Raw genomic sequence first — 18,352 nt, forward strand, 5'->3', positions numbered from 1 at the left:
CTTAGCAGACACCTTTGTCCAGGCATAATACAAGACAATGCGCTCTTCATATACAGCTGATGAAAGTTTACTATAGTGTACTATGGTAAACCCAGAATAGAGTTTAGTAATACAAAGGGAAACCATGGAAGAGCATGGAGAAGATTCTTCTCCATGGAAAACCAGGGCAAAGCAAAGTAAATATGTGGTACAACCTTGTGGAAAACAAAGAGGTACCTGCCAAATTACCAAGCATATTGACTGTGGGAAACTTTCTGGGGCAGACTAGAAGCCACATCCCAAGTAAAACAGGTTCGGCTGGGCAGGTTGAGGGCTGTTACTTACCGGAATCCCCAAAGCTTTCAGGATGTTCATCTTGCACATTGGACACGTCCTATGGTCCTGCAGCCATGGATCCACGCAGTTCTTGTGGAAGAGATGCCTGCGGAAAAGACAAGAGTCACATAAAAGTCCTCAATGATTCAATACCAGGGCCAGTTAGTTTTATCTATGAGAGAGTCCACGCTGAATATATATATATATATATATATATAGATCCACTGCTGGTTGAAGGCGTCCGAGATGTTTTCCATGTCATACCTGCAAAGTTCATGTGAACCACTTTTATTATACTCAGATAAGCTCAGATGCAACCAGTTGCCTTCAGACAATAAGTTGAATGGAGGTAATTGAGGAGTGTCATGCAAAGGGGTGAATACATATAAAAATACTTTTCATGTTTTGTATTTTTATTGATTTGTTTTTTCACCCCCTCATTCCGCCCCCACACCACATTGAAAGTGTGGAATAGCCACAAAGGAAGCTATTGAATAGATACCAAGAGATTAAAAAATACATAGAAGAGAACCACATAAAAGCTGGGTAGATCTGGGTAAATCATTAACTTTTCATGGAAAAGTGAAGGTATAGATTAAAGCAAGTGGAAACACAATGGATGAATATAGTCTTATGTTGATGGTAATGATACATACATACATATACACCCACACTATAATTTTTATCAGTCAGTGCAGGTTTGTATATATATAAAACTGTACTGATGGAGCAGGCACACTAAATGGATAGCTAGACATACATTTTTAATTGCTCAGGGGTAATGTATTACAGTATCTAATACTATCTTGTTTGGACCCATTTTGTTGAAGAGACTGTTGAAGCATAACCTCTTCTATATTACCAACATGCTAAAAGCTCATATAGTTGTATCTAGCTGAAACAAAGCCTTGCACTGGAATTGCAGTTAACAAATTGTAGAAACTGGAATTACTTTCTATGCCTGTAAGAAGTTGGATGAAAGTTTATACATTTTGGAAAAACCTGAAAAACAAGTATATCAGTGTGAGAGATTGCTTTCTGTGATGAGATGTATTGTGCGATTATTAGTTGTAATTTTAGGTCCGAGTCACACATATTTAGTCTGTCTCCAAAATCAGACATTTATTGTTATTTGAATGATGAATAGTTCTCCAAAATACCAAATAGCTTTCAACTGTATGTATTTATTAGGTAGCTAGAACATTTATTTCTACTTTTTCTCATAGCTCATCACAGGTCCCATGTGATCATTTTGTACACAGCAAAGACATTTTAGTTAGACATCTTAAAGAGGTGGGTTTTAAATAGCCATATGTTGGATCCAAAAAAGAGTCAGATTTCCTTCACTGGTAAGATTTATAATTTTCTGGAAGATTCTCGATCATGTCCTAGGCTTCATGTATTTCTTAAACCAGCTATAGTACTTATCATGGTTTATTTTGTGCTTAGTCTTCTGTTCAGAAAGATCAGCAGCAAAAGTTGAACATTCTCAGAAACTGCTGCCTACAAAATTACTTCTTTTGGAGATATTCTGTCAAGCTAAAAATGTACTGGTGGTGGTTTACAAACACAAGTAGTACTCGGTCATTAATGCAGAAGGTTTACTCTCCCTCTTCATATATTTCCAAAGGTGCAACATCCCATGTTGAAATCCATGTACATCCATTGGTGATCATTTAAATTCACCAGAATTTACTGGAGTTAAAGAAAATGTATTCTTTATCTCCAGTCAATTCTGATAAATTTAGTCTCCAATGGTGAGTTAAAGTGCAATTTGTGGAAGTGGGATTCAAAAAAACATAACAATCAAGTACATTATAAATTACATTGTCAGCATTTAGAAAAGCAGCAATTTAAACCACTTAAGATGCAAATATACAATTTCTGAAAATGTCAATGACTGAAAGACATTTGCAAAAAAAACAAAAGTAGGGCCTTGAAAAACTCAGTCACAGAGTTGGGACATTTAAGTTCAATAAATATGGTACAGTGTGCAGGGTTTTATTGTTAATAAGATCAAGTGCAAATGCACACTTTTGATGTGAGCTAAAAATAGCAGAGACCATCAATCAAGCAAATGTATAAGAACAGTAACAGAGTCAGACTCTCAGCTATGTGGTGAATGAGATACATCAATCAAGTGATAACAAGCAATGAGAATGAATACAAAAAGTTGACTGTGTTATATCTATTTAATGATAAAAGGCAGAAAACACGTATAGAAGCAATAGATACAAAGAAAAATGTTTTCAGAAGGATTGCTGGTACAAGGCATCATCTATATTCATGCCCACTAGATCATTTGTATTTGTCTTTTTAAAATTGATTTTGTTTTCACCAAATTAACCAACACAGAGCAACAGGTCCCTGCTAACATCAGAAGGCAGTTTGCTCCAAGAGAAATCTTGAATGCTTATGGAAATATAGCCCCCTCTGCTCTAAACTCCATTCCTTAAAGCGGACTCAAAAGATAAAACTTCAATTACAATGTCAAGAAAGAATACACAATGTCAAGGAAACATCTTCATTTATTCAGATGTGTACGATGAAATGCACTAAAAATAGACACGGATTAACGGCAGTTCTGTCAAATCTCCCACAGGCCAACACTCTTCAACCATTAAATGTATACTGTAACAGTGCCCTGTAACAGCTATGTACAAAACCCTGCACACAAAAAGCAAAAACATGTTTCTTCACATTAGAAAACACTGAAAACGGTGCAATGTAGCTTTTTATGGGTGGAAAAAAAGGCGCATAAAAAATTGAGTTTTTCACTCAATATATATGAATTAGTTAAGACCACTGTTGTAAAATGTCATATGTTAATGTTATAGAACATATAGGTAATTTTAGTATTTCTTTCTTTCTTTCACATATTTTTTAAGGTAGTAATTGAGTCTGAAAATGCTGATTTATTTTGTAGACTATTAGTGGTCTGATATATGCACTGTAGTCCTGTACTTTTATTAGCATACAGAAGTAGTATGGTTCGGGCCTATGCGAATAGGCTGTAAAGATGTGCTTCTTGGAGGTAAATATTGATTTTAGATTAATACTGATGTTCTGGCTAGAGAGTTAAGATTCAAGATAAATATAGTGAAGATTATTTTTAAAACACCTTTTAAAAGACACTAAAGTGGGATGTTTTCGAATCTGCTTAACCAAACCATTATGGAAATGCTGAAATTTGCAGCAAACACATCAACAACACACAAGGTGGTTATTTTACAGTGGGTTATAAGGGGAGAGACAGAAAAGAAAGAAGATCCGTCTTACCGACAAGGTAAAATCCTCACAACATCATTTGGTTTGTAGCCTTCAATGCAAACGGCGCAGTTATCAAAATCCAACTCAGTTTCCTGAAACAGGAATAATTAAATTTATTTAGCATATATATTTCTGCTGGGAATTTTTTGGTAACTGTCAAATTTGCTAGCATATTAGGAAGTAAGTAAGTAGGGTTACTTAAAATCCAAATATTAAAAATGATCTAAAAGAAAACTAGTCTCTTGAACCATTTGCCAGTAAAACCAAACTGGCAACAAGACACAAACTTTGGTAAACATGCCAACTAGTCAAACTTAAATTGTTGTTCATACTTGCCTCATTCTTTAATAGCAAGGGAAAAAACAATTTCCCGGTACAGTGAGTTAAAGTATTAGATACCATGACATGAATTTTAATAGTTTCATTTCTTCTTTGTGTTTAAGAATCCTTGTTGTTTTCACATATATTTTAATGGCGAAGGTCATATTAGCACATGATGACACTGTGTACATGGGGAAAAAATATATATATTTTACTCATGTAGCTGTGACTTCCATTTGAACAAAAAAAAACATCTATTCACTTTCATCAACAAGGACAAATTCCAACACCTCATTCAAATAACAGTGCTAACATTAATTTAAAACCAAAGTAGTGTGACTGACTGCACAATACCAATTTGAATTAATATGTTATAATTACATGTTTAACAGATTATGCTGCATTAATATCTATGATTATGTGATTGCTCCCAACTTTGAAAAAAATAAAACAGTTTCTAACAATCATAATACCTGCGAGAACTGCACTGGATATATTTATGCTGCCTGCTTTAGAAGTTTTAATACTGGAAACTGAATGTTTAACTAGCAAAAAAGTGTATCTACTTTCCCGTTAAATGTTAATGCTACAGTCCAAAGATTAAAGTTTAAAATGATGAATTAACTGTTATTCCATAGTGTGCTTTTTTCAGCTTTCCTTAAAATTATGTGACATATGGTCACACTAATTAATGTACCTACTGTAAAGATACTACACTGTGCCAATAATATTGCTACTATCTTAATTTTAGCAAAACACCTTAGGGTCTGCTATTACCTATATTTACTTACTAATAACTCCCCTCACGTCGGGATGCTTTCCTGAAAAAACTAAAAATCTTAATACATTTTCACTGCAATACTTAAAAACATGCTTTAAATCATTTGAACTTACATTATACAGAACAGTTCTGAAAAGGTGAATTAATTATGAATTACAAGGAATAAAAATGTTATCAACTATTCTACTGCTGTTTGAATTACACCACTGATAGATTTTAAAAGATAAAACAAAACAAAAAAGCAAAAGTGTGTGACTCAAGACACCCAGCATACCTTGTCTCCTTTCCTGATGGTTCGTACTTGGAGCTTGCTGATGGCCTTCTTTGCTGCATCTCCAAGACGCCTCTGAGAAAGACAAATTGTGAATAATCTCAACGTGTACCCACCATAAGGTTCAAATATCTGAAATTGACAAAAATGATATTATACACAGTGCCTTGCAAAACCCTTTCAGTTTTCAAATGGTCTTGCTATAGGAATCGATATTAGTTATATACACAACCTACTCCACAAATGGAGGGGTCTGAATACTTATTTAACCAACATATATGTAAGTTTTAGAACACCCCCATTTTTGTAATTTTTATTAAAATTTAAGCAGTATAAGTCCAGTGAATAACCTGAAATGGTAAAAAGGTAAGCAGTAAACTGCCAAGTTTAAGAAAAAAAGTTTAGGTTACAAAAAATAATATACATTTCAGAGTTATATATTGTGATCTCCCACTCTAGAGAGTTACGGAATGGGTTCGATGGCGCCGGACCTTCGCCTCTCCCCGAGCCCCTCCGTCTCCTCCTCCAGACACGCAGCTTCGGAGACTGACGCACCTCCTGCACCCCCTTTCCTCCCTGCGTCTGCTGCTGCTCCCCCAGCGGCAGCCACGCCCCCCCTGCATGCCGCTACGGCCCCGCACAAGCACATGAGCGACAGGGAAGAGCGGTGGAGCGATGCCCACAGGACCCCTCCCCCTCTTCAGAGTCGTCGCTATCCACCTCCCCACCGCGCCGTCAAAGGTCATCCTGAATAGCAGGATGGACCACATCTGCGACCTCCTGTCTGCGCAGGCAGTGCAAACAGCCTAGGCCCTCCACCACTGGCCCATGTGCCACTGGACACTGAGGAGAGCCTCTCTGCCCTGTCCATGGACAAGGGCAGCAGACAGGTAATCTGGGAGGAGGACCGCCATATTACTCAGCCCGCATTCTTTAGAAATGTTGGCCCATATTGATAGGATAGCATCTTGCAGTTGATGGAGATTTGTGGGATGCACATCCAGGGCACGAAGCTCCCGTTCCACCACATCCCAAAGATGCTCTATTGGGTTGAGATCTGGCGACTGTGGGGGCCAGTTTAGTACAGTGAACTCATTGTCATGTTCAAGAAACCAATTTGAAATGATTCAACCTTTGTGACATGGTGCATTATCCTGCTGGAAGTAGCCATCAGAGGATGGGTACATGGTGGTCATAAAGGGATGGACATGGTCAGAAACAATGCTCAGGTAGGCCGTGGCATTTAAACGATGCCCAATTGGCACTAAGGGGCCTAAAGTGTGCCAAGAAAACATCCCCCACACCATTACACCACCACCACCAGCCTGCACAGTGGTAACAAGGCATGATGGATCCATGTTCTCATTCTGTTTACGCCAAATTCTGACTCTACCATCTGAATGTCTCAACAGAAATCGAGACTCATCAGACCAGGCAACATTTTTCCAGTCTTCAACTGTCCAATTTTGGTGAGCTTGTGCAAATTGTAGCCTCTTTTTCCTATTTGTAGTGGAGATGAGTGGTACCCGGTGGGGTCTTCTGCTGTTGTAGCCCATCCGCCTCAAGGTTGTACGTGTTGTGGCTTCACAAATGCTTTGCTGCATACCTCGGTTGTAACGAGTGGTTAATTCAGTCAAAGTTGCTCTTCTATCAGCTTGAATCAGTCGACGCATTCTCCTCTGACCTCTAGCATCAACAAGGCATTTTCGCCCACAGGCCTGCCGCATACTGGATGTTTTTCCCTTTTCACACCATTCTTTGTAAACCCTAGAAATGGTTGTGCGTGAAAATCCCAGTAACTGAGCAGATTGTGAAATACTCAGAACGGCCCGTCTGGCACCAACAACCATGCCACGCTCAAAATTGCTTAAATCACCTTTCTTTCCCATTCAGACATTCAGTTTGGAGTTCAGGAGATTGTCTTGACCAGGACCACACCCCTAAATGCATTGAAGCAACTGCCATGTGATTGGTTGGTTAGATAAATGCATTAATGAGAAATTGAACAGGTGTTCCTAATAATCCTTTAGGTGAGTGTATATATATATATATATATATATATATATATATATATATACATACACTTGGAGCTTGGAGCTCACTGCCAGTGTTCCCAGCTGATGGTGCTCAAGTTGTTCTTGCTGCCTCGCTGTGTGTATAGTTCCTTGTTAGCAGATCTGTGGCCTGCTCTGGCTGTGTGCCATAGAGCAAGAGACCGCTGCTGCTGTCCACAGCGGTAAGCACTTGAGTGGGCTCTCCTGTTCCGCTGTCTACATACTTCATTTGTCAGCACAGTAGAGCTAATGTTGCCCTGCGTTAGCTGGTCTAATCAGCAGGCGTCAACTGCTCCTGTGCTCCTGCAGGTGGCGCATGTGTTGGTTCCTGCGCCCCGTGGTGTATATGGTTTGTTTGTACGACATTGTAGAGCTGGTGTGGCCCCGCTCCTAGCTGGGCTAGTGGAGCAAGCGGCCAATGCTCCCATGTTATGCGAAGAGTGCATGAACTGTTTTCCTGCACACCGCAATATTTATGGTTTGATTATCACAGTAGAGCCTGCTGTTGTCATGCATTTGCTGCGCTAAAAGGTGACAACTGCTCCTGTGTTATGTGTCATGATTGTTCCTGCTGCCACGCTGTATATACTGTTATGTCCAGCTGTGGCTACTTGACTAGCCAGCTGGGTGTTATTCAGTGGGTCTGTGGCGCTGCTTCTGCAAGATCAAATGTTCACTGCCACGTTAATGCGCGGAGGGCGCACAAGTTGCTTGATTGCCCGAGCCATATATTGTACAAGTAGATATACGGCCTCACTCCTAGATGCACTGGTAGAGTAGCCAGCCTTGCTATTGTAAGCGGAGGGCGTAAGAGTTTACCTCTGTAGCCCTGCTTTGTATATGTTGATTGCAGACAGTTCCCAGTACAGCCTGACTGCAGTCCGCGCTCCTGGACAGCCCAGGTTGGCCCCAAGGGGCCTCTGTGGCTCCTATCGTTTAAGGTTACACCCACACTCCAAAGTTCTTTACATTTCATTGAGTTGCACTGATTGAAATCAGGTTAAAAAGGTTAAGTATTCTGCAATTATTTATCGGAAAATATATATAATTTTGTCATGCAAAAATAATGCAACTTGCTATATCATTTATTTGACATATTTAACTAATTTACAGTTGTAATGAATAAACAAGACCAACACAACTTGCTGGAAATATGGGACTGAAGTTGAGAACATATAGATGGACAGATGGACACACACCAAGAGTTATGCAAAATGGTCACACGCACCACTCTGTATGACACAGATTTCAGAAATCTGCATTTTAAGAAATGTAATCGAGAGAAAGTTTAGTTCTAAACAAACACACAAATGTGAATGTCATATGACAGAAAATACCATGACATCAATACATCATTAATACGTTATGTAAGCCTTTAGCCTACAGCTTTGCCCTGTTAATAAGATGCACGGCAAACAAGAATCAATTGCCAATGTTTTGCAAAATACCCCTGAAAACACATGACTACACTACTTTAAACTGGCCATAACATTCCTGAGCCATTTGTTATGGCCTGGAGGTGGGTGCTGTGATTGTAAACTAGTTCACACATGAGGGTATTTTTCCATGTGACAGAACTGATGTCAGGCTGAAGTGGAAAAGAAAGACCCACAGCTCAAGGGAATTCTAACAAGGTTAACAATCCGGAATCAGGATGAAGACGTTTCTCTTAACCTGTAGAGCTCTACACAACAAGTAACCAACTGTGGGCTGATCTGAATCTGGCCTTAAGTGGTTTCATACTTCTGTACAAACCTAAAAGACATCTGTTCCATTCATTTCCCCTTTAAACTGCTGCTTTTCTTACAGCCATTGTGATAGCTACTGCTTCTTTTGGATTAAGTCGGCTTTGTAAGCTGTAGTTAGTTGTTTCTCATTATTTACATGTATGATATGTATATAATATTATATATGTTTACATTGTAAATGTGTGTATGTATCTGGATATATATTTATGTAAAAGGTAGCCTATATAATACATTAATTTAATATAAAACCATCCAATTAACTCGACCATTAAAGTGCTCTGTATTGATCATTTTCTATGTATAACCTCTGCGTAGTTCTTTTATGTCATATGACTCATCCACTCTACATGTACTGTACACTGTATCATACATTACACTGATATCGAAATCTATTGAGCTCCCATAATCCTACAGTACAGTACAGGCTCCTTTTCCCAACACCCTGGGTTTGTGACTATTTAATATCTCAGTTAGGGTGAACATATGGCACCAAAGTTATCAGTTGGTATACTTTGAGATGCGACAGGATTTTAAAACTGCCTTTAAACTGAAAGACAATGATGTTTAAGAATTGCATAGTTGAAAGCATAAGTACGGTTGTTTCATTACCCAGCAGACAAATAAAAAGAATGAAAAGGCTTAGAACATATTTGCATCGCTATATACCGTTATTTTATTATTTGTATATGTATTTATTGTTTGCAGTAATTACAAGTCACTATTTATATTCTGCAAAGTTAATAGTAAATCACATATACTGCAAGCTAATGTATAAGTTCACTCCCGATCCAATCAGTAACAATGAGTAGCTATTGAGTTGGCCTGATTGGTGGCAGTAAAAATGAATAACAGTGTTTTCATTTATTTGTTATGGTGATGCTCACTCATCTGTTTCTACTTCAGCAATGATTTATGCTTTTATAAATCAAAAGAGAAAAAAAAAATCTTAAACAGCTACATTCAACACACACAAAACAAAGGTCAACTCAGATGAGTTCCATGTTACTCAAGTCTATGGTATATAGAGGCAGCCAGGACGCAGAGTTTAGACCAGCGTGTGAAAGCCGGGCTCTGAAAGAGAACATAACCACGCTGCCTGGATGCTGGCACAGTGGTGTTCGTGTGTCTGCCAATGCGAGAAGCCAAGTGCACCGAAAAGATGACATCATCTCAGACACTGCAGACAGGACCAGAGAAAGAGACTGGCACCTCCTCTTCATAAATAACAGTATGAGTTCAAGAGGGCAGGGAGACTGCAGTTCAGGCACAGGATAATAAGTGTGCGGTCTGAGCTTTTTCATTCCCCACGATGAGCCACTAGGAGGCCCCCGAAAGAGCCTGTCTTCAAAAGCTTTGCATTTCAGAAAACGTGGTGCCGTCTGACTTGAACACACACAGGATCTGTATCACTGATTATGCTGCAGTGCCTTAAAAAGAGTAAAAGTATTTTGGCTCAGTGTTTCAATTACACTCCATAGCTGCCTCATGCATCTTATGTTTCAAACATATACTTCAGTACAATATTAAATAACTTTTGAGAGTCATATAGAAAAAGAAAGAGTTACACATTCTTTATTTCTTTGTAAGTCTATTGGAGCTTTTGTTTTTCCACTTGAGAAAGGCATCACACATTCAAATACATGACTTTTAATTTCAGAGCCAGGGGGCAAAACAAAAAGGAAAAACAAGAGTTAAAACTTGCAGATATATTGCAATTTACTGCTGTATAGTTGAAACAGTGCAGCTAGCATGATAATATCGGTTATTTTGCTGTGTTGCCTCTCTTGGACACACTGCCATTAGCACCATTCGGAGTACAGCGGCTAAAATAGAGCAGCTTTCCATTAATGGCTGCAGCAAAGACTAATTAGTGATTCAGCAGCTCCTGGGCACATTTTAAAGCAGACATAAAATTCAAACTGTCAATTGTATTTCACTTCTCTGTAACATTTAATAATATCACCACCATTGCATCTGTTGGTTGGCTTTGTTCTTTTGCTTTTGTTCTTTAAATTGTACATTTGTTTTCTAGTAAAGCATAGATCCTCTGGCTAATTTACTGTTTTGCTTCTACTTCAGAGCATTACATTAGAGATTCTAATTAACTACTGCAGCGTCGGGAAAGACTGAAGGAAAATTAAGTGGGACATGTTTCAGATTTAATTCACCTGTGGCGGGGAGCAATGCTGAATTATGGTTCCCCTTCCACAGCTTTTCAGAATAAGCCTTGACCTTCAGATACTCCCACCCTCTAATTGAAATACAGTGAGGGAAAAAAGTATTTGTTCCCCTGCTGATTTTGTACGTTGGCCCACTGACAAAGAAATGATCAGTCTATAATTTTAATGGTAGGTGTATTTTAACAGTGAGAGACAGAATAACAACAAACAAATCCAGAAAAATTCATTTCAAAAAAGTTATAAATTGATTTGCATGTTAATGAGTGAAATAAGTATTTGATCCCCTATCAATCAGCACGATTTCTGGCTCCCAGGTGTCTTTTATACAGGTAACGAGCTGAGATTAGGAGCACTCTCTTAAAGGGAGAGCTCCTAATCTCAGCTCGTTACCTGTATAAAAGACACCTGTCCACAGAAGCAATCAATCAATCAGATTCCAAACTCTCCACCATGGCCAAGACCAAAGAGCTGTCCAAGGATGTCAGGGACAAGATTGTAGACCTACACAAGGCTGGAATGGGCTACAAGACCATCGCCAAGCAGCTTGGTGAGAAGGTGGCAACAGTTGGTGCGATTATTCGCAAATGGAAGAAAATAACTGTCAGTCTCCCTCGGTCTGGGGCTCCATGCAAGATCTCACCTCATGGAGTTTCAATGATCATGAGAACGGTGAAGAATCAGCCCAGAACTAAACGGGAGAATCTTGTTAATGATCTCAAGGCAGCTGGGACCATAGTCACCAAGAAAACAATTGGTAACACACTATGCCGTGAAGGACTGAAATCCTGCAGCGCCCGCAAGGCCCCCCTGCTCAAGAAAGCACATGTACAGGCCCGTCTGAAGTTTGCCAATGAACATCTGAATGATTCAGAGGAGAACTGGGTGAAAGTGTTGTGGTCAGATGAGACCAAAATGGAGCTCTTTGGCATCAACTCAACTCACTGTGTTTGGAGGAGGAGGAATGACCCCAAGAACACCATCCCTACCGTCAAACATGGAGGTGGAAACATTGTGCTTTGGGGGTATTTTTCTGCTAAGGGGACAGGACAACTGCACCGCATCAAAGGGACGATGGATGGGGCCATGTACCGTCAAATCTTGGGTGAGAACCTCCTTCCCTCAGTCAGGGCATTGAAAATGGGTCGTGGATGGGTATTCCAGCATGACAATGACCCAAAACACACAGCCAAGGCAACAAAGGAGTGGCTCAAGAAGAGGCACATCAAGGTCCTGGAGTGGCCTAGCCAGTCTCCAGACCTTAATCCCATAGAAAATCTGTGGAGGGAGCTGAAGGTTCGAGTTGCCAAATGTCGGCCTCGCAACCTTAATGACTTGGAGAGGATCTGCAAAGAGGAGTGGGACAAAATCCCTCCTGAGATGTGTGCAAACCTGGTGGCCAACTACAAGAAACGTCTGACCTCTGTGATTGCCAACAACGGTTTTGCCACCAAGTACTAAGTCGAAGGGGTCAAATACTTATTTCCCTCATTAACATGCAAATCAATTCATAACTTTTTTGAAATGCATTTTTCTGGATTTTGTTGTTGTTATTCTGTCTCTCACTGTTAAAATACACCTACCATTAAAATTATAGACTGATCATTTCTTTGTCAGTGGGCAAACGTACAAAATCAGCAGGGGATCAAATACTTTTTCCCCCCACTGTAAAATCCCTTGAAAAATAAGCACAAACAGAAATCCAATCAAGTTGAATTATAGATTATATAAGCAAATAAAGAAAATAATTGTTTGTGCTCACCAAAAAATACTGGGTTTTGGCACTAACTATTCAGTTTTCAGCGCTAAAAATTGCATCATTTTGAAAGCTTTTTGCAACAAACTGCAACAGAACATGCGCTTGCCATTTATATCTCAGTATAGGAAACCCTTCTCATCTGATAAAAGTTGCCTCATATGCTTTGGTCTCGCTTTATCAGTTAATTTGTATAAATAAAAGGTTAGGATGCTCCACACACTAACTCAGTGCTCAATTATTACTAGACTGAGGTGCCAATTGGAAAACTAAACCTTTATTTCAGACACTTGATAATACACTTGTTACAATAGTTCAAGAAAAGAAAAATTGTATACACAAAGCCCTTTTTTCAGCATGATTCTGACAAACAGAAATGGTCAAAAACCTTAAATCTACACAAATCAATGCATGTGTAATACAATCACTTAGAGCTCCTATGATTGACTGATGACAAGACAAAGCCAGTAAGTTCTTTCTACTAGTCTCGGTAAAGGGTTCTGTATTGTTCCTATCAGATGACATTTCCAAGATGTATATCTCCCTCAATTAGAATATAAGAACATAAAGTTTAATTAATTGCTTTCTCTACTGAATTACCCCCATGGATGGTCTAAATTCGTATGATTGAATGAATTACATATTATATTGGTGCATTGGTGATCTTGGAGATGGTTCAGTCAGTTTGTGGGTATCTGTCAGTAATATTATTATTATTATTATTATTATTATTATTATTATTATTAATTGCTTGTCCAAACTGAGAGAAGACATTCTTGTAAGGGAGTTTTTACTTTTACTTTCACTAAAACATTTTATTTTAATTGTTTATGGGCGGGATTGTCTTGAATTCCCCACAACCATCTTTATTTTTGTATACAATAAAAGCAGCATGTGGCTACCACATCAAGCACTCTTTTCTGTTCCCTTTTGTGCCACATGCCTTTTAACATATTTGGATTGGAAGGTAGAAATCCTAACTAAGCTGCCAGCGTGTGATTAAACCAAATGTGTTGACCCTAAATGCACTCAAGCATTAGGTTTACTAAGAAGTCACACATTTTCTGCAAGATACCTGTAGTCCACCAGCACACAGCTACAATACAAGCATGAGGACTAGAACAGCTGCTATTTACAAGCCGATCCATCTTGTGAAATGGGCTGACTAGCAAAGGAAGACCACATACTTTCAACAGACAGTTTCTCTTTAAAAGAGACTATTTTAAATGGCAGAAATGAGGGTTGAAATGTCGACACATACACACTTGTCTATTCGCTGATATGCAACTCTCGGGCCTATGAATTTACGATTGTCCCCCGAGTAAAGTGAGTTTTACAGCACTGCATTGTGCTGCAGCTACCAAGTCTGCAGCACACAGAAGCCTACAGGAGAAGGGAATACCACACAAAACTGAGGACTTACTGCAGCACGTTGTTTATTGTAAAATTAAAGCTATGTGTAACCCTACCTTTATTAAACCTGTTCTGCTTTGGTTTTCCACCTACACTTCCTATTTGGCACTGCAGATCACAAGTGCTGCTCTAGATTATATTAGCTAGGCTCTTCACCTCAGAAAGCTCTGTCATGCAGAGTGCATTTATTTATTTATAATTTATGTATCTGTTTGGAGGACTTTCATATGTTATTATCTAAGATGCTCTAAGAACCACCTACCCAGAAAAAAGTTTATGGAATCAGTGCACAGCAGTGCTGGGGGTACATGCCAAAATCCCCTGTTGTAACACCATTTAAAGCCATTAGTGGTTACAAAAGTGTATACTTCTCATTGGACACTTAAACATTGGACATTTTTTTAGTTATTCCTTCACAGTACAACATACTATATAGTATTTATACACACAAGGCAAGGCTAAATAATAATACAGTATGGAGGAAAAAAAAAAACATATATATATACACACCGATCAGCCATAACATTATGACCACTGACAGGTGAAGTGAATAACACTGATAATCTCATTATCATGGCACCTGTCAGTGGGTGGGATACATTAGGCAGCAAATGAACATTTTGTCCTCAAAGTTGATGTGTTAGAAGCAGGAAAAATGGGCAAGTGTAAGGATCTGAGCGACTTTGACAAGGGCCAAATTGTGATGGCTAGACGACTGGGTCAGAGCATCTCCAAAACTGCAGCTCTTGTGGGGTGTTCCCGGTCTGCAGTGGTCAGTACCTATCAAATGTGGTCCAAGGAAGGAAAAGCGGTGAACCGGCGACAGGGTCCTGGGCGGCCAAGGCTCATTGATGCACGTGGGGAACGAAGGCTGGCCCGTGTGGTCAGATCCAACAGATGAGCTACTGTAGCTCAAATTGCTGAAAAAGTGAATGCTGGTTCTGATAGAAAGGACAGAACACACAGTGCATCGCAGTTTGTTGCGTATGGGGCTGCGTAGCCACAGACCAGTCAGGTTGCCCATGCTGACCCCTGTCCACTGCCGAAAGCGCCTACAATGGGCGCGTGAGCATCAGAACTGGACCACGGAGCAATGGAAGAAGGTGGCCTGGTCTGATGAATCACGAGTTCAAGGTGTTGACTTGGCCTCCAAATTCCCCAGATCTCAATTCAATCGAGCATCTGTGGGATGTGCTGGACAAACAAGTCCGATCCATGGAGGCCCCACCTGGCAACTTACAGGACTTAAAGGATCTGGTGCCAGATACCACAGCACACCTTCAGAGGTCTAGTGGAGTCCATGCCTCGACGGGTCAGGGCTGTTTTGGGACCTACACAATATTAGGCAGGTGGTCATAATGTTATGGCTGATATATATATATATATATATACACACACACACACTTACATTAAAAAAATATATATATATAAATGGTCACACCAAATATGGACTTGATTTAGATTTTTCTTCTGTTCACCCGCTTTGCAATGTCTATTTTTGAAAGCATTCTTACTTTACAGCATTTTTTCACACCTGCCTAAACCTTTTGCACAGTACTGTATATAATAGTAATATTATATTGGAGCAACAAAATTAACTGGGCTAGGAATGACTAGGAATAGCATCAGGGTGGGAACTCTACTGTGTGGTATTAAAATAAGATGAGGATTTAAGGAAGTTAATACATCCACTCCATACCTCTTCAAATAAAGCTGGTTTCTTTTTTTAGGTTATACAGAATCCTTTCACGACATATGAGGAAATCTCTCCAAACCACATAGGTATACCAGGGGAGACATGTTTGTTTAAGACTCAGTTTAGCTGCTGTTTTTTTTTTAATGAATGTGTATACAACAGTTTGACTCTGTAATGAATGCCAAGCTGGAAAAACAGTCATACAATTATTTTCATAGGTAAGAAATTCTAAAAAAAAAAATTGTGTGCTATCCATTGAAAGTGGTAAGATTTTTATTTTTTTAAATCAGCATTGTATTTATTTTCTATTGTTGCACCCCTTAAGGATTGGTGAATAGATAAACTTTTTCTTCCTTACAGGGAGGAAGAAAGCAGAAAGTAGCTTTTACCAATCACGTATCAATGGATTGTCTATGTCACAGCTATCCACATTTTTAGAAAGTAACGGAAAAGCCTTACAGTCGGTAGTCCATTCTCTCACCTGGTTTCGGTCGCGTGCGTTGGCGTATCTGAACCTCTGGATGTAGTAGAAGACCAGCCAGGCCAGGGAGATGATCATTAGCACTATGAAGGAGATGGATACGAAGACCACTGATGTCCGGCTGACGTATTTCTGCAGATTGCGTGTCCCGATGGTGATGTACATCATCACAGTGACGTTCTTTTCCAGCAGAGACACAATCTCCCGTCCCTTGGGCTCTGGGATCATGATGGCCACAATTTCACCTGTTCCTGGGCAGGAGAAGGAAAGGAAAGATGCTTAATCTTCTTCCAGAATCAGTATAGGTGTCAGTACCAGTGTGGAGGATGCTTAATGTCAAAAAGCAGTACCTCACATGGCATCTAGACCCTTTAAACGAGTGTGAAGGCAATTAAACTTCCATTGCAGTACTTTACCATGTGATCTGCAGGACAATTCCTAAGCCTTTTTACAAATCAATCCACAAGTTCAGTGGAAAATGAAGAATGGGACACAAACATTATCTTCATTTGAATAAATACACCTTTAATTAATTGATGGTGGCTTTACACTGAATTTGGTTTGATTTAAAAAAATAAAATAAATTGAAGTCAAATGAATACCAGAAGTGAAACCGCATGATGTTAACATACTGGAAGAACATAACCTTCAGCAGCTTTTTCCATTTTCTCTTTCATCATTAATTGGAAAGATACAAAATACATTTCTACTTACACGAAGTTAACCACATGTGTGTTATCTAACCACTTATAAATCACTTCAAATGGCTGCAATGCAAATAAATCTTGTTTGTTCTCACTGCACTTTGCTCTGATTTTCCTGTTTCCTTCCCACAAATTGCTTGAAATCTACAGGTTTGATGAAACCCCTTTTGGTTTTAAATGCAATCTCAACCAAGAAGCTTCTCAGCTAGAGTTCACAACTGATATTAGTTTGAAATATGTTTTGGCTCAATTTAACGTGTTTGTATTCAACAATGAATGAAGACACAATATTTAAGTTTTTATCCTAACAGACATGCTGCAATGCATTGTGTTTGTCTATCTCAACTGTAAACATACGTCAATGCATCTAAAACACACAGTTGTTTCAATATTAAGGGAGACTCACATTTTTTATTACCTACAAAATATGCGTAATCTATTTTTATTGTCCTGAAGTAATGTTTGTTTAAAACCATAATATGATGTTAGTATTCAGCATGTGTGAGCACTCCCTGAATTTATTGTTTTATTTTTTTAACCGAAATAGGACTTTGGTGATGCACAGATATCCAGAGAAGTTTTGAGAGAAAGAAAATTGTATCTGCTGTAATTGATAGATCACCCAATAACTCACAGGTATCCAACTAATGCAATTATATCAACAAGTATTAAAAAGGTACTCAGAGCTGTTTTATAATCACAAAAACAGTCATGTGAATAAAATGTAACAGTAATAGTCATCTGTTCTTGCTAAGCATAATGACAAACATTTTTAAAGACATGAGCTTTAACTGTAGCATGAATGAAAAGTATTATTCCATTTATTGGGTCTGTTCCATCTATCTGTTAGATCAGCAAATCCTGTGACTGAAAACATCTGACTGATAACAGACCACTGTATCTGTTACATTCAAAATATTCACAGTGTGCTGCACGCCAAGACTCAGAAGAAACAGAACGTATTAAAAACATAAAAAAGGTAATGGGTCTTATAGATTCTACAGCTGGAAATTAAACTGTTAAAAATTCCAACTTTTATGTAAAGCTAAGGAACACATATTTTGACCAAAAATGTGACAAATGCAAATGTGGCAACTTCAATTGATTGAGGAGTTACATTTATAAGCAGATGCACTGATCTCAGAAAGCTTACATGACTACAAGCACTAAACTACAATGTTCAACATACACAATCTTACAAGGTTAACAACAAATTAATCTGCACATTACAGAGAACAGGACTGAGGTATAATAGAAGATCAGACTACACGAGCAATCCAAAGAGATGTGTATTAAGGACTTAAGTAGTAAGTCCTAATACTGTACTCACAGGCAGTTCCTATTCCACTACTGGGGGGCAAGAAT

At 38.9% G+C, this 18,352-nt stretch overlaps 1 protein-coding gene across 1 annotated transcript in view; it reads right to left on the reverse strand.

Annotated features, from left to right (window-relative positions):
• rnf150a (ring finger protein 150a) overlaps positions 1–18,352 on the reverse strand; it is an 82,739-nt gene that overhangs the window by 26,475 nt on the left and 37,912 nt on the right. Inside the window, exons 2-5 of the mRNA XM_066718389.1 lie at positions 16,284–16,534; positions 4,962–5,033; positions 3,595–3,677; positions 325–421 (exon numbers count right to left, since the gene is read on the reverse strand). Coding sequence (XP_066574486.1) covers positions 325–421; positions 3,595–3,677; positions 4,962–5,033; positions 16,284–16,534 — 503 coding nt within the window. The remainder of the gene's footprint in view (positions 1–324; positions 422–3,594; positions 3,678–4,961; positions 5,034–16,283; positions 16,535–18,352) is intronic.

The sequence above is a fragment of the Amia ocellicauda genome, chromosome 12 (genome assembly GCF_036373705.1).
Source record: "Amia ocellicauda isolate fAmiCal2 chromosome 12, fAmiCal2.hap1, whole genome shotgun sequence".
Classification (NCBI taxonomy): Eukaryota; Metazoa; Chordata; class Actinopteri; order Amiiformes; family Amiidae; genus Amia; species Amia ocellicauda.